Raw genomic sequence first — 23,785 nt, 5'->3', positions numbered from 1 at the left:
TTAACCACTTACGTCGAAGTCACCGTATAGGTGGCTCGCCCCAAGAAAAATCGAGAATGGACAAGAGAGGAGACACGATGGCCGTATCGTATCACTATATTCTGGCCGTGCTGTTCCATAACTCTTTAACGTGTCGCAAAATAGAGACTCTAGTCCCAGTTCTCCGTACAATAAAGCGACGCCTGTTTGTCACACAATTTTTATATCGCTCTATTAACTATTAAATCTACGTAAATGTTCATTTGTTCATGCGTTAACCATGGACGTTAGTCACCGGGATAGGGATGTACCCCCAAGCGTCAACGTGGGGTGCATCCACGTTAAACAAGCGTTATAACTGCTAAAGTAATAAATATTGTGCAAGCTCACTTATATCAGTGTTTGGTATTCAACTATTTTCCCAAGGAAACGTTTTCCTTTCGTGATATACCAACTCTTCCGACGAAAGGGCCAACAATTTTATTTGTTTTCTTTTTCAGCAAGGCACAAGCGGTAAGTATTGCTTCAACCTAACAAACACTTACCGAATCAGAGGTGGCGGCCACGATTTTGCGGACAATGCGATTGATCGCTGGAGATCGTTTTTTTATTGTGGTGGTCATTCTATCGACACTCTAGGCAGGTTTTTGTCGTCACCATAACCATAATTTTAAGTATAAAGTCAAGATTGATAGCATCTTCCCACGCATTGTAAGTTCTACCTGCAAGTAAAAGCTCGTGGGCGCTGCCTATAGTCTCGTTAATAACATCCCTAAGATAAGAGTGTAAATGGGGTGCTGCAAGGGTGTTCTATTTAAGAACAGCCTATTTGTCAAAATAAGAGTGTAAAAGGGGTGTTACCAAAGGTGCTTTCGACGCATATACTAATTTTACTCCCTTTAGGGTGTAAAACATTTGCATTGTACGAACGCGGCCGGTCATCTCCGTCGCACGGATGGCACATTGACGAAAATCACCCCGCCGGTGAGGCCTGCCATCGTCTGCACCTTAAGTAAAAAATTGCCCGCAGCTTCCCTCGGGGGAACACTGAGGAGGATGCGGAGCATATAATTGGTTAACGGGGTGTTAAAGTTCGACTTACTTGGGTCGATGGCTAAATTGGTTAACGTGGTTGTGAAATGGGGTGTTAAATTGCGACTTACTTGGGTCGATGGCTAAATTGGTTAACGTGGTTGTAGGAGGGGGTGTTAAATGAGTGAACACGTACACACGTATGCGAAAGGGCGGTGCTGGTCAAATAGACGTCGATCATTGTGTTTGTAGATTCGTTGGAATTCATTTCACCGCGACCTTGGACGTCGACGCGCCGTACAAACCAACCGACGAGCGGCAACTGAGCGAGCGAGCGCCGACCTTGAGTATATATACAGCACGACGGCGCATGCACTGTCAGCTGTTGAATGTTCTCGAAGCGCGACGCCATATGCGCGTCCACTGGAGAATCAGGAGAATTGTAGATGTCGAACGCGGTGTGTAGAGGAGGAAGGGTGCACAGATGGTGGAGGAGTGAAGCGCGCGCGGTGTGTAGAGGAGGAAGGGATGCACAGATGGTGGAAGAGTGGGTGACGGCGCGACGGCGCATGCGCGCGCGTCAGCTGTCGAATGTTCGAGAAGCGGTGTGGACGGCGCGGACGGCGCGGGCGGCGCACTACAAGGCGCGAGTATAAGATGCTCCGCATCTAAAAGGAAACGCCCCACCCACCTTTAGTAAGGAGCGTGAAGGGACGCAAGGGAATAGAAGGAAGGACCTGAGGCGCTGGAAGGTTGTGGTCGCGCGTGCTACCTCAACGGGCATGGGCATACGTGTAGAGATTTTCCCGCGCTTTCTTCGAGTTCAGAGAACCGACAGTGTTCACGAAAACGCAGTTCATTTCCTCGAGCGGCGTCACTCCCACACACCATCATTGTTTTGCGAGCTACGGAAAATCGAACCCAAAAGAATTAGCTATTGGCCTTTCTTCAATAATAATGATAACAACGACAGCAGCAGTTTAAAGTCCCAAAACCACCATTTGATTATGAGAGATGCCGTTGTGGAGGACCCGGAAACTTCGACCAAATGGTGTTCTCTAACGTGCACCTAAATCGGGCCTCAAGCCTTTTAACCTCCACTGATAAGGCAGTCGCCGCAGCCGGGATTCGATCCCATGACTTGCGGGTCACCAATAGACTACCATAACCACTAGACGACCATGGCGGGTTCTGGCCTTATTTCGTACACCCTAACAAACTGTTGCTATCGAATTCATTACATCCGCTTTAAGCGAAGCATTCTCCTTAGGCAAAACGTGGCGCAGAATTCGGTACTCGAAGGTGGACCAGTCATGTTTTGCACGTTTTTTTTTTTTTGCTGATAACTAATACGCGCCATGTTTTCAAGAAAATTGGCGCACCACACGGGAAACCCTCTTGTATCTTTTGCCTCACCGGCGGAAGCAAAATGGATCTGATCGGCGTGGCGTGTGTGGGCGCGCCCACACAGTTGGCATCGTGCCTGACTATACTCAACGTTCCGGCACCAGCGCCAGAAAGTGAGGAGATGCGTTCCATGCTGGGAGCAATGAAAAGTGGCAAATATAATACCAACTGACCACGAGAAAGGAAATCGAATAGCCACATCAGAAACGTCTGATCAAATGCAAACCGATTTCAAGACAGCGTCATTTATTGAAAAACTGCGAATCAGTATACTTATCAATATCGGGTGCAACATGAGGGCCACGTCCTGCAGTGAGTTTTCCGCGTACTATACAACGGCGCCACCGAAATTTGTAAGTCGTAAAGAGCCTCCCTCGCAAAAGATGTAAACTTCTGATTTGCAAACATGCGGAGGCAACAACGCCTAGATGTTAAAGCAGCCGCCAGAAAATGCGTGAGTCCTGTGAACTTACACGTTGTAGAATACTGCAGATAGTCAAAATTTCCAGTGTCCTCCGCTACGGCCTCCCCCCATAATCTTGTCGCGGTTTTTTGGGACGTGAAACCCCGACAATCATAAATTCACGCATCTATACTATGCAGGCACGTGGATGAATCCAGCAAGATAATGATCATGGTGGCCCTGATTATTTTCTGTCTCATCCTTATCGTGGTGGCCATCTTCACACTGAGAGGAGCCGGTGGTGAGAACAGCTACCAGTTTTAAACGCTGCGACAGCGAAATCGTTGTGGTACGGGCGCCTCTAAATGCGAGAGTGTAATCTCACTGAGAAAAAATCAGAGTAAACGTAACTGCGCTTATCATTATCCCTAGCAGAATACCGTTGAGAATTTGGTAGGGAGACGTTAAGGCGCGCTAGAAGAAGTGGCTGTTACGGCGTTTATGCAGGTTCGGCCCCGTAGTCAGTTCCTGTAAATGTAGGGTTTTTGCTGAGTGATAACCACTGAAGCATGATTTGAAGTTGACCTATTTGATAATTCATCTTCAACGATTAGAGCAAAGTGGACCAGAGACAAGAGAGGAAACAGACACAAGCTCTGTCACTGTCCCCTATTTGTCTATTGCCCATATTCCGCTAATTTGTTTTTAAAGACTAAATCACATGAAGTGCTTTGTCAGCGGTAGCCTTCATCGTAATTATGGCTAAACGCTTCGGCTCGCGCACTCACACACGTGCGAATAACCTCAGTCGGACAGAGTAAGACCCCACCACCCTGAAGACTACACTCACTGGACTAGGCTAGATAACGGACACAAGAATAGAGGTGATAAGACAGCCAGCTCCCGTCCCTATGCCAAACTTGACGAGTACAAGCCTTGAAGAACTCTGGTTTTGCATCGAGCTCTGGTTTTGCATCGTGTTACCTGGTTTTGCACTAAGTAACACGACCTTCCTTCTCAGGGGGGGGGGGGGGTGCGCTGCAATTCTGTGTTCGTGGCTGACATTTTTTGCTTCTTAACTGGCAACAAAGCACAGACCACGACTGGTCTAAATTAGTGACTACAGCACACTTTGCATCGTTGCTGCGCAGACAACGACGACGACATCATCGAGGTAGACCAAGAGAAGAACGAAAAAACGACAAAAATGCCACTGCCAAAGGCCGTCGTCATCCCTGGCATTGAGAAGGATGCTCCAGGAGACAAAACGTCGGAGCCCGGCATGGTTACGCCAGCACCGACGCCTGAATTTACCACCCGTACCGGTAAGTCACGCAGTTGGTTTTGGTTGAAGACACAAACGAGGAGGCTGGTTGTTTTCAAGAACTTCATCAGCCCTTTCACCAGGTCCCCGCCGCAAGTTTCTTGGTTGTAAACAGGAATTTTCATGGTGCCGTCTAGGTATGCTATGGAATGCCTGGGAAGTTTGATTAATGATCTGAAAAAACAAAGGCGGCAAGCAGTCGAACGAAATATTTCACTGGACTTCAATGTAATTGCCTTACAGGCCAGTTAAACAGTCAAGTACAGAATATACCTCGCCGCCACCAGGTATATAGGTTTATGTTCTTAGCACACGAAGCTTGTGTTATCTACTGGGATTGAATGAAGGCCCAACCAGCGTCAATGTTCACAACGCTACTTTTCAAGGACATTCTTTGGGAGGGTGTGGACCAGCTATGTGAATAACCATCATGGCGTGTCTCTAATTTGGGTATTGGTGAGTTTAACAAATGAAACAATCGCGTGTTTAAAAGTATACGAAAATATGTTCACAATAACGATTATACAGATGACGCGTACGGAATATTGCGCAAATAAAGACATGACAGCGCTTGGTTGGGAAAGGCAAGCTTGGACAAAGCTTCTTTAAATATTGGTTCAATTGACGTGTTGTTTACTGTAGCTCCTGTATAGCAGAAAACCACAATTTTTTATTGTGCACGCAGAGAAAAAATTACGATAAACGTTCCAATTCAAAAACTGCGCTCTGTCAAGTTGCAAAAATGACAACGATGGGTCACGAACCCCTACGCTCCATGGCTAATGCTAGCCGCGACGGCGCCTTCCCTTGTAGTCGCAAAAACGCGTATGACCTGAACCACTTTTGTTTCGGCGTCAATTTGCTTCGGCGTCGATTGACGGCGCAGGGGGGGGGGGGGGGGGAGGGCACACGAACCTCATCTGTAGCTGGGACAGACATGCAGGAGTATCATTTTGTGCTATAGGTGGCCCATGATTGAACTTTCAGAGGGGGAGGGGTGGCTATGAGAGCACGTTTTCAGTGTGCCACCCTTTGGCTACTCTGCTAAGAGCCAGTCACTCATTATTCTGTAAATGTTGTTTTTTTTTCTATGCTGGGTGTTAAACGCTTCATTTTGCCCGCTGCGTTCACAGTGACGCCAGTTCAGACCACTTCTCTAGCCACGACGACAACTTCCAGTACTACGTCAACTACGAGTATGACGACAACTACCACTACTACAACGAGTACGACTACTACAACTACTACGACTACAACAACGACTACATCCACTACCACGGAACACCCTGAAGGTTAGTGACAAATGACTTTTTTGACAACGTGCAATATTTGGAGAAATATTTTGCAGAGAAAGTCAGCGGGGACTAATAACGTCAGCGCCACGACCAAATGAATTTATTTACTTTCCGAAAAAATCATGCACCTAAAGCGAAGTTTACGTCATTGAATACACCAAGTCAGAGCTTTTTGCACATGCTTCCCTGGGTGTGAGTGCTATATATATTGTGAGGAAGCGGTTTATTCAGCCAGGCTCAAGCTAAAATCACACTGGTTATTATATTTACAGATGATGAAGATGTGCAGGTGATGACGATATCTAAAGAGAATTAAGAGTCATTCGCTTGTCGCGCTCACAATATGAACATTTATGGGGAACCGTTTTATTTCAGTCGAGCTCGACCTGTCACATGCCGATAATGATATACACCGATAAGAGTGTCTCAGAAATCATGATGACAGGCAAAGACGAGTCCCTATCTGCTGTGGTGACAGTCTATACTGTTACCGGGAGAGTACACTTGCGACCATCAGCTCAGCAGGCTTCTCAACATTTTTGCGGTGATCGATTCGGAAGGCAATAAGGTCCTTTACATATTGATGGGGAGTGATGCACGCTAAAGACGGAACACGAGAAAGCACACAGATAGATAGATGCACCAGTACGCCATTTATCTATTTATCAGCCAAAGAAATGGCATATCACATCGGTAAGACACGTGTGTGTTAGTTTCATGTTTTCTTTTCTTTTTAATACTCAACGACTGTGAGCCATTGGGATAAATATGGTCACATTGCTCGTCAACAAAGTGTGTTAGATTGCGCTTCGTCTGTCTATCCTTGTTCTTTCTTGTATCCCGTCTTTTGTGCGGATCACTCCCCGTCAAGATGACTCACCGACAAGCCCAAGTTGAAACCCTCCTGAAGTTTTCTTACTTCTTCCATTCCATGCATGGCTACTCGGAAAAGTGTTTGAGGGTCCCTTTAAGCCTGTTCAGACACATGTGTGTGTTTCGTACTTTACAATGTAGATAATGATAGATTTATTTCGTTTCAGTGAAAGAAATACTGTGCACCGTGGGTCATAGTGCTGTTATGTCAAGCATGTACCCTCCCGAAGGACTGTGCCAGTACCTCTATTACACGGACGTCGTCATTGTGAGAGACCAGATACGGGCTTCACTAATTCAAGACAGCTGGAAGCTATTCCAAGTGAAGGCCAGAACTTATCAATACGTCAAGGGAGGCATCGGTTTCGACTACCGGTCAGTTGTTTCCTAAACATGATGGCGTAGGGAACTGCAATCGCCAGTTCACGATAGAACCTTAGCGAGAACCAATAGATATCGAGGACGACACTAATATAATGAACGTTACTTGTGCTGTGCTATAGCTCAGTTTTCAGTATGGCATAAGTGTAAAAAAAGTGAAGCGAAGAACAAACAATTTGCCGTCAGCAGGAATCGAACCTGCATCCTTCGAATAACAGGCCTGATGCTCTACCAATTAATTGATCACGTCGGAGATCGTCCTCTTACGCACGCTTATCAGGTATTTTATGGGAACGCATACCTGGGGATGTAAGCGAGAGTCGCTCATAGCTATCGTGGTGATTGTGCAATACGCTTGTTCTGTTTCACTGTGGATTATTGGCCAGCTGTACCCTCTAACATCGTTAGAGCGGTCAGAGCTGGCGTTAGAGCAGTCCCCTGTCCGACGAGCTGTCCGGTTTAACGCGCCGTCATGCGCCATATGACCTCTCGAACGCGTTACAAATTTTGTCGATATGTGACGTCACGATGACGTCACCGCGCGGAATCATCACACTATAGTTTCGGCATCACTCATGCAGACATCACCTCCGGCTGTTTCCGTTTGACGAGGTATACCGGCTTGCGAAAGCTTCAGGTCAGCCGTCACAAGACAGTAGCATCTCAAAATACGCGTGCTAGCATCCGATCTACGTGCTCGGCAAACTCACACTAGTCAATTGTTTATTGAGTGCCTACATTGCATAACGATCTAAAAGGCCCTAGTGTCAACAAACTAAGAAGAACACTTCTTCAGAGAGCAATAACATAAATACTTCAGGTGCATTTTTGCCATCGCTGCGATGTTGCTCAAAAAGTGCAAATCGGTGGCATCGATCCGCGCATCACTTACGTCGCCGACTATCCCGGTTCCAGCTCGACGAAACCCGCTGGCAGTCATCCGTCGCGCGAAAGGTCTATGGCGAAGGCAGGAAGAGGCTGGATGGCTCCGGCAAGACCAGCCGGGCAGAGTCACACGCTCGTACCTTTGTTCGCGTTGCGTTTTCGTCGCTCGGTTTGCATTCTCATCGCTCGGTTTGCGTTGAAGAGGCAGTACACAAAGCTCGCTTCACCCGCTGCACGGTAGGCGTGTTCTCGCTGCAGTGTTTTGCCGAGTTACGGTCAAGTCGAACGCTAAAAGTTTCAGCTCGCATAACATTCTAATTTGTTAATATGGCATTCTTCGCCTATGCGGCCAAAATGACTTTTTCAACCCTGATCAACCGCACTGTTTTCGTATACTTGATATAGACGCTGGCATTTTTCTCTTCTCTCACGATCCCGTTTGTGATGTCTTCGTTCGGTTACAGATACATTACCCGAGCGAAGATATATTCCGCTCGGCGAGAACTCCTGCACTTGGCCCAGCAAAATCTAGAGCACTATGGCTTGCTGAACGTCATCACGAAGCCCGATGAACTGAACGCAACGGTGGAATCCATGAAGCCGATTATAGAAGTGAGTGAATGCGTCATACACGTTCCTCCGGAATTTGATGTCACTGGGATATAGCGAAACTTTCGACTGATGTTCATTGAATTCGGGCAATGAGGAAATGCAGACTGACAGCTTCCAGAGGTGTATTCAAGAATTCAAGATTTCTTCGGCGGGAGGGGAGGGTCATCCCCCATGTACGTGGTCGTGTTTTGTATGTGCGCGACATATACACGTGCAAAAGTGTAAATCTTCGGAAAAAGAAGTTGACCCCCCTCCCCTTCCGTTACGCCAGTGATCACTTCCTTCATAGACAATTAGTAAAATTTCCTAAGAATTACGTGGTAGTCACAATAACAACAATATGTGGTGTTTCACGAGCCAAGATGATGTATTGATGAATGATGCTGTGGAAGGCTCCGACACTTTTCGCCGCCTGTAGTCGTCTTTCCCTCGCGCTCAAGGCGCTCAGTACACGGGACTTGATAATTATACCTCCGTCTAAATGCAACGGCCGCAGCCCCACCAGAGGCTTTCAGGGAAATAAGCAAACAACCTTATCCATGGGTTATAATAACTTCCTGTTGTAACCACAAGTTCATCTAGCCGGATAGGTAGTGCTTCTATGCAGCTTTAGACATCCACCAACAAATATCCTTACACCCAGTGAAGGAAAGTAGTGAAAATACAAGGCCTCTGTTGTGTGTGTGTTGTGTCAAACACACACGCAATAATGAAAAGTAACAGACAATTACGCCAAGGAAAGTATTGGGGGTGTTATTAGAAGTTATTGTAATATAACTGGAAAAAAAAGAAAAGTGGACGGAACTATAACATTTTTGAGTGTTGCGTCCAATGGTCTACCACCAAGATGCGACTATGGTCATCCCTCCGTCCACTTCATAGCGTATATATGTGCACTGACACATGGGAGCGTTGGTCAGCGCAGCCTGTTGGCATTGCGGCACATATCGTTTTTTTGCCTTTTTTTTCTTTTTCGCCTGTTGGCGTCACATTGCACGTGATCGAATTACGAGCTGGTAATCGACCAGTGATTCCACGCATAGAACCTCAAGTTATCAAGGCTGCCTGAAGGAGACCCTCGCTATGATCTCATAGCATAGCCTGGGCTCATGAGAATGGTATTCGTCTACCCCCAGGAATGACTTTGAGGATTCGAACATACCCATTCGAAAAGCACTGCCATAGTACACTAGATCGGTGGCGGTACAGTAGGCATATTGAGTAATCGCGCCTATTATCGTACAAATACAACAACTAGCCCCTGTAGCCGCTCTTAGCGCAGTGTTCAATTTGTGATTCAACGTAAAGTCCTATCGAATGTCTTTGCTCTTTAAAAGACTGAGCACCGACAAAAGAGAAACGCGCGTGAAATGATGAATATGAGTAATACACAGCGTTAATGAAGTAGTTGTATACATGCCCAAGTCAGCGCGCATAGGTGGTGAAAAAGCAACAACTGTTTTTGTTTTGTTTTGTTTTTATTACAGGCGCTCAAGGACGTACAGGACAACAATCATGATAAGCAGACGGTGATCGCCATTGGTTCGCTCAACTACAAACGGGAGGGTTTTCAGCTCATGTACAGGCAGATAATCGAGAATGTCGTCAAGTAAGCACGACACACACACACACACACACACACACACACACACATACATACATATATATATATATATATATATATATATATATATATATATATATATATATATATATATATATATATATATATATATATATATATATATATATATATATATATTGTTACGCCACGTATGTGCCGGACGAAGAAGGAAAAAGAAGCAAGGGGGGTGGAAGAAGAAGATCATCTTCATCTGCCTGCGCCGATACGGCTCGTCCCTCGAACCGTGTATCAATAAACCCCAGACGCCTACTGAGGTCGTAACAGAGTGGTGGAAGGTGCTGGGTATAGGAACCAACGACGGGACCGCTACCCCTCGGATTTCGCCGGAGTCGTCGCCTCGCCGGCCTGCCTCCTTCTTTGGCCATCATGCCTGACGAAACAGAAGCTCGGGAATCAGTCCCCAGCAGTTCTTGGCCGTATCACAGAGAGCCACGAACCTTCTCCGGGAGGGCCAACGACGACGTGGACTCATGGCTCAAACATTTCAAGCGAGTAAGCAACTGCAACAAATGGGATGCTGCCTCCCAACTGTCACGCGTTGTTTTCTACCTCACTGATGTTGCCCTCGTTTGGTATGAGAACCATGAAGATATTCTGACAACATGGGAACGCTTTGTTGAAGAAATCAAGAAGTGTTTCGGCAACTCAGCTGCAAAAAAGAAGCTTGCCGAGCAGAGTCTTGCACAGAGGGCCCAGCTATCCGGTGAGACCTGCACCGTGTATACTGAAGAGATTTTGAGGCTGTGTAGGGAAGTCGATTCCAGCATGTCGGAAGAGGACAAGGTGGGGCATTTGCTGAAGGGAATTGCAGAAGATGTTTACAACTTCCTTATTAGCAGGGAAAGCCTGACTTCAGTGTCTGACGTTGTACGGCACTGCCGCACGTTTGAAACCCTGAAGCAGCGCAGAATAGCGCCTAAGTTTGGTCGTCTGGCAAATGTCACCTCAGTAGCCAGCATAGAAGCGGCCTCAACTGTTGACCTTTCGGCAACCATCCGCCAAATTGTTCGGGAAGAGTTACTCAGACATGGCGAAATGACACGTGAACGGGCAGCTGCCACGTCTCCATCCTATTTCCCGCAGGACACCACTGCCCCACAGCTTACAGTTTATGAACATCCATCCGTCAACGCAACGGAGGTTGCAGGGCCTCGGCGTATTCAGCAGTCAAGTCCGGCTTTTTACGAGCGATCACAGTACCCTCAACGTTTCCGTTCCGTACGCTCATACCACCCACCGACAACTGATTTCATTGAATCTCGGGCTTACGCGAACGCTCGCAGACGTGAACACTTCGAAGAACGGCGACGACCTCGTCCTGCGCCTGTGTGCTACAACTGTGGTCTGACTGGTCACATATCGAGGTATTGCGATCGTTCGCGCATACCACGCTATGATCAGTGGACAAGCTTGACCGATAAACCTGCTGTCCCACCTTTTCAAGGACACTGGCCCACCGACTCAAGACCCGGCAGCAGCTTCTGGCACGGACACTGGCGCAACAACTCCCCTGCCTCTGATCGAAGTGTGACGCCACCTCCTGCGCCTCGATCCCACCGGTCTCCATCGCCACGGCGCCGCCCATCGTCACCACACCAGGAAAACTAAACAGTGCGGCCGATGGGGGTGAGGTCGCTGGTGACTTGCTGCAAAACGAAATACCCCCGTCTGTGTTGATGTTCAAGAACAAGGTAGAAGTTTTTGTTGATGGTGTGTGTACGATGGCTTTGGTGGACACTGGTGCTACAGTTTTGATTATGAGTGCTGCTTTTAAACACCGTTTAGGACAAAAGGTGATGTTTTTGTGGGAGAAGGCAACAACATTCTGTGGCGTTGGTGGTAACTCGCTGTGTCCCATTGGTGTCTGTACCGCAGAAGTGTGCTTGGGTGATCAAGTGTTTGTCACAGAGTTTACGATTCTTCCAAGGAGCACACACGACATAATCCTGGGGATTGACTTCCTTCGAATGTGTGGCGCCACTGTTGATTGTAGAAATGGAGAGGTGTACATATGTGATGCTGCCCCTGGAGAACTATTAGAGAATTCAGACAGGGAGCACGGTGCGCTCCGGGTCAGTGAAGATAGCATTGTGCCGGCATTCTCTGCAGTATGTGTTCCTGTATACTCTTCACGCATTGAAAACAATGACAGGGCGTTCGACGCATTGGTGGAGCCCTTTCATCTCAGTTGCATTAAGAAGAACACATTGGTGCCGCATTGCATAGTGTCACTCGTTCAAGGACGCACAGGACTATGGGCGGTAAACTGTTCAGCTGAGTCGGTGGTTCTACCAGGAGGACTGAAGCTTGCCAAGTTCAAAACATACTCACCGATGGCAGTGGCTGCCCTCAGTGATGCTCCAGGTGGGGTCTCAGCCAATACTTTTACGGCCGATTCAAAACTTTTACCTATGATCGACAAGTCACTTACTACTGACAAACGCCGCATGCTTCTGGACGTTTTGTCAAAATACGTGGCGATTTTCGATTTTTCCCATGACCATGCGCCCTCGATTCCCGCGTCTCGGATTCTCCACAGGATAAACACGGGAACAGCACAGCCCATCCGCCAGAAACCCTACCGAGTGTCGCCGTCTGAGCGCAAGATAATTGATGAACAAGTGCGAGATATGCTGCAGAAGGGTGTCATTCGAGAATCATCGAGTCCTTGGGCGGCTCCCGTGATTCTAGTCAAAAAGAAGGATGGTACCTGGAGATTCTGTGTGGACTATCGCCGTCTAAACTCCGTCACAAAGAGAGATGTCTACCCTCTCCCACGCATTGATGACGCTCTAGACTGCCTCCATTCAGCATCCTACTTTTCGTCCATAGACTTACGCTCAGGCTATTGGCAAATACCTGTGCATTCAATGGACAAAGAAAAGACGGCTTTCGTTACTCCGGATGGACTATATGAATTTAACGTGATGCCTTTTGGTCTATGTAACGCGCCCGCTACATTTGAAAGATTCATGGACACCATTCTGCGCGGCCTGAAGTGGAACATCTGTATGTGTTATCTTGACGACGTTGTTATCTTCGGGCGTACATTCAGTGAACATAACGAAAGGGTAGAGCTGGTTTTGAAATGTATTCGAAATGCTGGCTTGGTTCTTAATGCAAAGAAGTGTCATTTCGGAGCTCGACAAACACTGGTGCTGGGACATCTCGTCAACAAGGATGGCATCAGGCCCGACCCGAATAAGACAGCGGCTGTTAGAGCTTTTAAACCACCTGGCTCAGTAAAGGAGCTTCGGAGCTTCTTGGGCCTCTGCTCTTACTTTCGCCGATTTATTCCCGCCTTTGCAGAAGTTGCCTTTCCACTGACCTGTCTTCTCCGCCAAGGTGCTAGTTTTGAATGGACTCCTGATTGTGAAACTTCTTTCAACCAACTGAAGTTCTTGCTCACGTCGCAGCCTATCCTGCGGCACTTCGATCCTTCTGCGGCGACTGAAGTTCACACCGACGCAAGCGGCATTGGCATAGGTGCAGTCCTGATACAGCGATGTAATCAAGTGGAACACGTGATCGCATATGCCAGTCGCACTTTAAGTAAGCCGGAACGCAATTACACTGTGACCGAACAAGAATGCCTTGCACTCGTCTTCGCTGTGCAGCGATTCCGCTCATACCTGTACGGTCGTCCTTTCCAAGTAGTTACGGATCATCATTCTTTGTGCTGGCTTATCAACCTTCGGGATCCGTCAGGCCGTCTAGCACGCTGGGCCCTCCGGCTGCAAGAGTACAACTTCACGGTATCGTACAAGAGCGGCAGGAAACACGCGGACGCAGACTGCCTTTCAAGGATGCCAGTTGATGCTACAGTTTGCGACGCTGACGATTTCGATCATCTGATTGCGTCCGTAGCACCAGCGTTCCCGGATAAGGCCACCTTTGAAACTGAGCAGCGGAAGGACGTGAGTTTGAATCCGTTATTCGTGATCGCCCAAGCATCCACTCCGGAAAGCCGCTTTTGCGTCCGTGATGGTCTACTGTACAAGAAATCCATCTCCGGCACCGGTTCCCGCTTCCTGCTGGTGGTTCCAGAGGCACTACGGTCATCTGTTTTGTACGCCATGCATGATGACGCCACTTCAGGTCACCTCGGAACGACGCGCACTCTTCATCGTACCCAGGAACGCTTCTACTGGCCACGTATGCGCCAGTCAGTTGAGTTGTACGTGGCCAGTTGTGCGCAATGCCAGGCGCACAAATCTCTCTCAGCAGCTCCGGCCGGACATCTACAACCTGTGACGCCTCCCAGTTCTCCGTTCGAACAAATTGGCATTGACCTGGTGGGCCCTTTTCCGCGTTCATCGAAAGGCAACAGATGGATTGTGGTATGTGCTGACCATCTTACTCGGTACTGCGAGACTGCTGCCCTGCCATCCGCGACTGCTGGTCAAGTGTCGTCCTTCCTTCTCCATTCTATCATACTGCGTCATGGGCCCCCTCGCGTCATCATAAGTGACCGTGGACGTCAATTCACGGCAGACGTTGTCGAACAACTTCTTCGTATGTGTGGCTCAGAGCTCAGACACTCGACGCCTTATCACCCGCAGACGAATGGTCTCGTCGAGCGAACAATTCGAACACTGGTGAATATGCTTTCTATGTACGTTGCTTCGAACCACAAGAACTGGGACGATGTCTTGCCGTTCGTCACATACGCGTTTAATACTTCCCAACATGAGACCACCGGCTACAGCCCGTTCTTCCTCCTCTATGTTCGACCCCCCCGTTATACTCTGGATACAATATTTTCCTTCTCTGATCGGGACCAATCAGAAATCTCCCTAGCAGAAACTCTTTGTCTCGCCGAAGAAGCTCGTCGTCTTGCTCGTTTACGTACAATAGCCTCGCAAGACAGATCGAAAGTTCGTTATGACAGCAAGCACCGGCAGGCCACATATATTCCGGGAGATCTCGTGTTGGTGTGGAAGCCTTTACGCAAACGTGGCTTGTGCCAAAAACTGCTCGCGCACTACATCGGACCTTTTGTTATCCTTGACCGCCTGAGCGCAGTCGACTACCGCATCGCACGTCTTACAGCTAGCGGGAGACGCTCCAGAAAGACAGAGGTCACGCATGTCGCTCGCCTGAAGCCTTTCAGTCAACGCGACACTGTATGAAACGCGCGGCGCGCTTTGTCTGCGAGGGGGGAAATGTTACGCCACGTATGTGCCGGACGAAGAAGGAAAAAGAAGCAAGGGGGGTGGAAGAAGAAGATCATCTTCATCTGCCTGCGCCGATACGGCTCGTCCCTCGAACCGTGTATCAATAAACCCCAGACGCCTACTGAGGTCGTAACAATATGCATGGTGGTTGAGTGGCTGTAGCGTTGCAAGTAGAATCCTGATGAGGCCAGACTCTGGCTGAAACGTCGAAATAAACCACGTTGAGACTGCTCACGGATATATATATATAAAGCACGAAGACAGTCGTGTGTCTGGATTCAGAGCTCTGGTGTATGTAAACCGCCTCGAATAACGACTCGGACAATGTCTGCGAGTAGCACGAATTTCGTAAGCGTGAGGTTAATACAGCCGGAGTTGTTGCTTGGGCGTGTTGGTTAGACATCGCTCTGTGTGTGTCCCTCTTCACCCGGTTTCTCATTTTTCGCACTGTTTCCTTCCGATACGTCAGATTAGCGTTAGGGGTGCCACGTTTGGCAAATGGTAGGGTCGTTATTAAACACGACGAATCCGCGCTGTCATACACCCACCTGTCTCCGGGCTTTTTCTCATTGCAGCACCTTCAACGCCGATGCCGTGATCGCCATATCGTCGGTTAGCGCGATGGAAAGCAGCGACGACTGCTACGCCGTGCCACCGAATGTTCTCCGCTCACCTGCGCCCCAATTCCCTAGCCTCGTGAGTATCCTGCCCTCGTGTGTCGGGCAGACCCCACGCTGCTGTAAGTGTACAGAAACCGTGTAAGAAGAAAATTTTGAAGGTGTGCATTAGAAAGACGTGCATTTTGATATGTGGGGATTAACGTCCTGAAACCACCATATATGAATTTGAGAGACGCCGTAGTGGAGGGCTCCGGAAATTTCGACCACCTGGGGTTCTTTGACGTGCACCCAAACCTGAACGCACGGGCCTATAGCGTTTTCGCCGCCATCGGAAATGCAGCCGCCGACGCCGAGATTCGATCTCGCGACCCGCGGGTCAGCAGCCGAGTACCTTAGCCACTAGACCACCATGGCGGGGCAGAAAGACGTAAATAACTGGTCATTGAACTGACCGACGGCATGCGTTAGCTTCTACCCTTTACTTGAGCCTCCCATAATGCGCCACAGTGTCTGTTAAAGGCATCTTGAACCACTCGTCTGGCTTTGCGGGGCTGTATACGTTCTGCGTATAGCGGACGTTGATCTGAACATCTCGGCCACATCTTGTTACCGTGCATGAGAGTTTGGAAGCAGAGCGCGAAGTTGCAATTTTTTTTCCTTTTTTTTCGTATAAGGAGGCTTGCGCCCACTTTCTCTTGAGCTGTCGTAGCCTGACGCTTTGAATGGCATATGGCCCGCTATTGGCCGATGACCCTCATAAATCGAGAGCGCCTTTTGGACCAATTGTGCTTCTTGCCACTGGGCACCGCCCCGGGCTGGCGCCGCACAACATTGTATGCTAATATTGCAACACTCCTTCGTCAAGTTTCGTTATCGGCCCGTATATACGTGGAAGTGCTGCGTTACCCAATCTACTCCGAATGACCAATAAGCATAAAGTTAATCTTAAAACTTCTGATACGATAACGCGCAGAGTCAAACATTACAGCTTCTTGCAGAACATACGTGGCAGCTATAGCGATAATGCTGGAACATTCGACGGCGTATGCATAAATGGCGACGCCCTTCACCGCTTGTCAATTAGTCGACGGCCGATGCTCTGTTCACCACTGTCATAAGTATGCATGTGTTGCTGTAATCTTAGTTTCTGTTCACCAGCCGAAGGTTCGGCCAAATAATTAAACAGTTTCGTCTTGGGTACATGCCCCGCCGCGGTGGTCTAGTGGCTAAGGTACTCGGCTGCTGACCCGGAGGTCACGGGATCGAACTATGATCCTGGTGGCGGCGGCTGCATTTTCGATAGAGGCCGAAATGTTGTAGGTTCGTGCGCTCAGATATGAGTGCACGTTAAAGAACCCCAGGTGGTCGAAATTTCCGGAGCCCTCCACTACGGCATCTCTCATAATCATACGGTGGTTTTGGGACGTTAAACCCCACATATCATCATCATCATCGTCTTGGGTACACAGACTGCTGCCTTCGTCAACGTCGCGACCACGTGCACGTGGCAATATTGTACAGTGAGCCACACTCGCGCACAGCAATCACAACGGGATAAGGCGATATCGTTCCTTCCCACGCGCTCAAGGTCGTAACTCGCTCGTTTTTCGAGCACGATAACACTTTTCAATAGATCACCTAGTTGTATTTTATACTGATCTTAGTGTTTATTTGTGAAATGTTATTGTTTCTGCGTTATCTTTCTAGTTTTCCTTTTCAATTTTTCTATTCCTGAATTGTGATTGTATTTTATTCCTTATAAATCACCTCCTCCCCCCTCCTATGCAATGCCCTCCGGCTTCTAAGGTTATCCAAATAAATAAATAAATAAATAACTCCCGCTGACGTAACTTTTTGCCCGGGGCCCATCCTCCCCGTGTATCTTCAAGCAGGCTCGTCGGGGCGGGGAAAGCGAGAAATCATTTAAAGATCACAAAAAAAAACCTGTCCCTCCGTTCGTTCTTGACAGATGCAACAAATTTTGACGGCAATCATTTCTCAAGGCAATAGACTCCGATACCAATTTTATTCAATGATTGCTTTGGTTCCGCACGCATGTCTGGCGCATCGCGCAGGAAACCCACTGGCCGTTGGTGCGGGACAATACGACGCACGCAAGGAGCAGGACGTTGTTGGGCCTCTCGTTCGAAATGGGAACCATGTTTTACGTCCTCAAGAGGGAAGTCATCCGGCCGCTGGCCGGCGCCTACGCGAACTGCACGGGCTTTGGCATGACAAGTCGGGATGCGGTGAGTCAAGCCCGGCGTGACATATTCGCTGTTGATGAACTATCAGACGATTTTTTATGCATTTACGCGAGACAACCCGATGGTGCTGTTAAGCTTTTTTTTTGTACAGGCCAGTTTGTGCCACCAACATAACCTGGGAGGGGTGGGCGGCGACCACGGACTTGGCTTATATAACCCTCAGGCCAAAAATGCCGTGGTCCGGCGATCCCAGGCAGAAGGTGGCGCCAACGGGGTCCCGAATTAAGAATCCCCATTTATATATTTGTAGGTGCCGTCCTCTTAAGGGGCAGTTCTTGCGTGCCTATCTTGTTTTTCCAATAAATGTTTTCACTACTAAAAACTCGAGCAGCTCCTAACAAGGGAATCATTGGTTTGAAGCGGTATTAGAACGATTGAACGCAGATATTATAGATCCTCACCAGTGTTTCACACTGCTTCGGGAAAAAACAGACTGATGTAAAATACGTCATGCAGTGCGAGGTGAAAAAGGGAAATGTGACCAAGGAGGACAGAGAGGGGAACGGAATGAGTATGTGCCACAGCAAGCAGTTATATGCAAAGCAGTTCAAAGCTATGCATAGCCATGCATAGGGAGCATGAATACTGGAAGGGCATTTTGGAAGGGAGCATGACGAAGAGTGAGGGGAAGTGAAGGAGGAAGGGGCCGCAAAAGGGTAGCATGCACCGCATAAAGCACGCTGCAGATGAAAGAAACAGTGGGAGAAGCTTGCGCTATAGCCACGTAAATCTTAAGAAACAGAGAAAGCTGGTAAGTCTCGGGGAATCAACGTTGCCTTCTTGCTGATGCTAACCCCCGTATTCTAGAACGTCCCTCCACTCAACGCTTCACCTTCACTTGAGAAAGCCGATGGGAGCGCCGTCTCTTGGCACGGCAGGTCACTGCATATCAGCGGTAATCTGCCGAAATTCTTGAGTAGCGCAGCGTCATTTTCAGTCGAGCGGTGGCGCAGTGCTCAACTCTGTCAAGTGAAGTATGGAAGTCGAGTCGAGAAGCGTTTGTGGAATACGGGGGTGAGTCTTTTGGCGTAGACAAAGGAGTGTCGAACCATAGACTGTCCCAGACCATGTAATAATGCCCTAACTCGAGCACCAGAAACTAACCTGCAAGCTTGGCTGCGGCACCCCCGGCAGAAGCACGTGCCTTTCGTCGGTCACACTCTTCTCCCGCCACGCCGGGCTAACTCGTCCAGGTGGCTGCGCGGTGGACGTGGCCCCAACGGTGGGCGTGGCTTCGCTGAGGCTGCTGCTCAGCACACGCTCGGCTACGACGTTGATTCCAAGGGGTGCGCAGCTTTGGTTTGTTTTAGAACAGGATCTTGATACGCAACAGCTCTGATGTTTTTTTTTTTCTGAGCGAAGCTCGTCGTCGTCGTAGGTTCCAGGCGTGCCGAAACACAAGTGTTGTGCAGATCGTCTACAGAGTGTAAGTAACGCGCATATGGTTTTAAAACACACCGTACTCTGTCCGTGCATCTCGCCCGTCCATCTATGCGTGTGTCCGTCGCTCCGCCCATCTGTCCATCCATCCATCCATCCATCCATCCATGCATCCATCCATCCATTCATCCGCCCATCCGTCCATCCATCCATCCATTCGTCCGTCCATCGATCCCCAATACGAGTCGGCGACTTCAACGTAGACGTTACGAACCTCGGGACCAAGCTGCACTCTATCATCAGCATTCACATTGTGGATCTGCTTTCTTTTTTTTTTCTTTTTTTTGCAAATACCTAAAGCATTACTTTGAGCTTTAAGTGTTTCGCTATTGAAAGTCGTCCTGTACTCACCGGTGGCACTTGCTTGACAATTCAAGCGAAACTTACATTTATTTTATATGGTAGGATGCCCAACTACGCTGTCGCTTCAGGATTGGCACCACTAGGGCGAAACAGGCCCTTGTATTTCATTCCCTCATTCCATTGTATTCATGTGCTCTTGAATATTTCTGTCATTCATCATCGTCAGCAGTAACAGCCTACTACGAACACTGCAGGACAAAAGTCTCTCCCATGTTCCGCCAGCCAACTCGGTCCTGTGCTCACTGCTGCCACTTTATACCCGCGAGCTTTCTAATCTCATCGGCCCACCTAACTTTCTGTCTTCCATCACCCCGATTGCCTTCTCTTGGAATTCTGTGTGTGATCCTTATGACCAGCGGTTACTTTGCCTTTGTGCTGCGTGCCCTGCCCATGACCATTTATTTTTCTTGATTTCGACTAGGATGTCCTTAACAGCACGTTTGTTCCCTGATACACTCCATTTTCTCGTCCCACAATTGTGGTTACACATATAATTTTGCCCCCGCCGCGGTGGTCTAGTTGCTAAGGTACTCGGCTGCTGACCCGCAGGTCATGGCATTAAATCCCGGCTGTGGCGGCTGCATTTCCGATGGAGGCGGAAATGGTGTAGGACCGTGTGCTCAGATTTGGGCGCACGTTAAAAAAACCCAGGTGGTCGAAATTTCTGGAGCCCTCCACTGCGGCGTCACTCATAATCATATGGTGGTTTCGGGGTACGTTGAATCCCACATATCAGTCGTCATATCATTTTCCTTTCCATTGCTCGCTGCGTCGTCCTCAACTTAAGTTGAGCCCTTTCCGCAATGCTTTCTGTTATTTGCGCGAGAAAATTCCCCCCAGTGCCAGAATGAGCCAGAATCGATCTGTATTTTTTCTGCAGGTCTGCGGTTCAAGAAGGAACACCGAATTCCTGGATGAGCCATACGTTGTGTACAGCGCGTTCCTGCGCAGTGACACTTGGAAGTATGTCGCCTTCGCGGAGTACTTTACCAGCACTCGAGACAAGGTTAGTACTATACAGGACACGGGTGGATTTTTGTTTGTTTGTTTGTTTGTTGTTTGTTTGTTTAAACAGCCAAATGTAGAAACCGAGACTGAGAGAGCATTAAGCGTGCCTAAGCAAGTTGGAATCAAACTGGGGCAATTCCTGACTAGCGTACGTGAATTGAAAAGACAGTTTTTAGTCCAAACTGAGCGAAATGCTTGATATATTTCAATCAGACTGAGCCACACTATACCAAGGCTGCATGTAAAGTCTTGATATAACCAACGTGGTCGCTTCCAATTGCCCTAATTTCTGTCCCTTAGTTGCTTTACTATCGTGTTCACGTTCTATAATTAGTTCTTCTAAGGCGATTTGGCACTTAATAACAGATATAATATTGTTTAGCGAATCTGCAATATAAAGAGTAAGAGGCAGACTTTCCTACATCTTCTTGCGTCTTAGTGTTTCTTTTTGAGTTTGGCGCATCATGCTTTTCTTTCGTTGAAAGATGGTATAGTTAAAATGAAAAACATGTGAAACAAACATATTGGGCACCGATCAATTCACTGAAGAAAAAGAAGTCATCCGCAACCCCACAGCATAAAATCGAGTTCAGAAGAAGTGACTTTGCAAAGCCTTCAATATATAGATGCGAAAAACAAACAAAAGCTGCCGTCAGTTCAGAATAACGCGCCTTTTGACGTCATGGCAAAATACGCACTATTTGAGCGCGTCATGAGGGGGAAGAAGTCTGACTCATAATACTACGTGGCAGACGCGTAGAACCGCTTAAGCGTCACAATATGCGAATCGCGAAACGAGTGTGTGTTTTCAAGCACCCACCAACTATAAAACCCTCGGACATAATCATCACCAGCTGCAGAAGCACCGGCAAAGTGGGCAGCTGCGCAGATTCACGTCTTGCCTTTGCGTAGCCTTAAAGGGGATTTAGCTGATTCGCAAAAGGAAGAGTTATATCGTAGTAAACACTTGACAACTGTACTTGCCGTGGGCCTTCTATTACAGTTTCAAACGACCAAAGTTATACGCGCAGTCATCCGTTTTTTTGTTTTTTTTGTTTTTTACGGCACGGTTGAGGTTCGCATCGGTAAACGAGCATCATTTCTTGCGATGTGCACCGGGCCGTATGACGTTATTGCGTTTTACTCTTGAAAGCGGAGCTAAAGCGTCTTCCAGGTCTAGCCGTGCATCACTCCCTTATGCTGGTCTTTTTCCATTAGGACTATACAGTTAATTGCATGCGGTCAGGCTATGTTAAGAATATAGGTAAGCAAATATCAACGAGCTCACCCAGGCTCACCCATGAAATGCATTTTGCGCTTTGGACTCGCACGTACTGTGACTCAGCAAACTTTTCCTGAGCCGGACCAACCCGAACTCACACTCGCGAAGACTTTCTTCAACCGAACACATTTGAACTCAAACTCACCAAAATATTACTTTCCTGGACTCACTCAGACTCGTGGCTCGGTCCGAGTCTCGGCAAGTCCAGGACAGTCTTGACTTGAGAATGTAAACGAATGCCACCGCGTATTCTTCTTCTGTAAGAGCAACGATCCATTTCGCGTTGTCGCGTTAAAAATGTGGCCTGACGTAACCGAGCGCAATGCTTACCGCGCTTCTCACCACGCAGTACCACAAGGCCCTCCAGAAGTACGGCTCTGTGCGACGTCGACTCGCCTGGATGCTCTTCAACGTCCACTTGGTGGACGTCCTACGAACGTGCGGTTCGGGCACCTTCACCGTCATAAGGCTCATCTGCCAAGAGATTCGCGGCCAGTTTCAATGCGGCTGAACATTCCCGCCTCCGCCACTCGTACGAGATCTGCCGGCTCGTGCGCGAATAATCGGACTGTGGCGCAGAGCTGTCGAAAGTGACGACAGCTTCTTTTTCTTTTGTTGAAGCTTTTATTTGAATAGTTCATAATATCACCTTCTCTCTCTCTCTAATGTTTCGCTAACAATTACATTAAGAAATATTAACTGCCGGGTTGTATTTGGCCGTTGAATTACAACTTTGGCAGTTCAGTCAGCGCGCAATGTATATAAACGAATGCCCAGAAGCGCACTCTTGTTCCTTAGTCGCATTTTGATATTTTATAGTAATGCTTCGATGTTGCCTAGCAATGTTTCAGAACATGCTACGTACAATGTTCTAAAACTGACAAGAAAAAAATCTCCGCCAACGATTTGACGAAGTTTGGCTTGGCAGAAATTCGCCATTGGTTCGTCCTTGCACGCGTTCTGGCTTTTGAATTTAAAAAAAATACGTAAACGTTTTTTTTATTATTTACGTTTTATTTCGTCTAACAGTAAATTGCAGCGCCTTTGTTAAAAAATTGATCATACGAATATATATGATTGATCCCTCCTTCATAGGAATATGTAAAACACGAAAGTAAAACGTGTTCTTACACAAGTAGTTTTATGTTTACTCTACATCGATAAAACAAGGAAAAAAATTGTAAGCGCACATTCTATCACACCAACAAACAACAAACTTTCATCTAATGAGCACTTTGAAGATGGTCTAATCTTGAGGCCCACGATTATTTTTTTAACCTCATGTGTATGTTTTTTTTCATTTTTTCTTGCTGTTTCACTAGCCAGGTCACTTGATATAATTGATATATGTACTTGCTTTTTGTTTTTCAATAAACTGCAGTGCTGCGTAGGCACCCATGGTGTTAACGTTTCCTTTATGTGCCCCATGTCTCTCACACATATAGATAAATAACTTCATTGAACACCGGTGAAGGAGAGCCGGGTTTTACCCCAACCTCACCCCCCCTCCCCTTGTCGCCGATATGTTTTTGCGATGCCATAGTGAAAAATGACCACTTGAAGATGGTACCCCCTCTAAAATCAAGAAAATGACTCCCCCCCCCCTTCCAAGATATATTTCTGGCTACGCCCCTTCGTTGGATGGCCCAAAGCTGACGGTGAATATCCGTGCTTTTTATGGTGGAATAAAAGCATTGTCTTGGGATGATTCACACCTCGAGTCTCTTGGGAATGGGGGGGGGGGGAGTAGTACGGCGTCATGCGATAGAATGTTAGTTGAGCGCTCGTGCTG

The 23,785-nt window shown here is 47.9% G+C and overlaps 1 protein-coding gene across 1 annotated transcript; it reads left to right on the top strand.

Moving 5' to 3' along the window:
* The first annotated feature begins 5,280 nt into the window (after positions 1-5,280).
* On the top strand, positions 5,281-23,221 carry LOC142765108 (uncharacterized). The gene is made up of 8 exons (XM_075865683.1): positions 5,281-5,437; positions 6,481-6,688; positions 8,044-8,191; positions 9,679-9,800; positions 15,589-15,709; positions 17,709-17,882; positions 20,584-20,709; positions 22,343-23,221. The coding sequence occupies exons 1-8, from the start codon at positions 5,344-5,346 to the stop codon at positions 22,502-22,504; spliced, it is 1,155 nt and encodes a 384-aa protein (XP_075721798.1). The 5' UTR covers positions 5,281-5,343; the 3' UTR covers positions 22,505-23,221.
* The last annotated feature ends 564 nt before the right edge of the window (positions 23,222-23,785 follow it).

The sequence above is a fragment of the Rhipicephalus microplus genome, chromosome 6 (genome assembly GCF_043290135.1).
Source record: "Rhipicephalus microplus isolate Deutch F79 chromosome 6, USDA_Rmic, whole genome shotgun sequence".
Lineage (NCBI taxonomy): Eukaryota > Metazoa > Arthropoda > Arachnida > Ixodida > Ixodidae > Rhipicephalus > Rhipicephalus microplus.
Note: the sequence above shows the minus strand (reverse complement) of the source record. Positions and strands in the feature narration are given on the sequence as shown.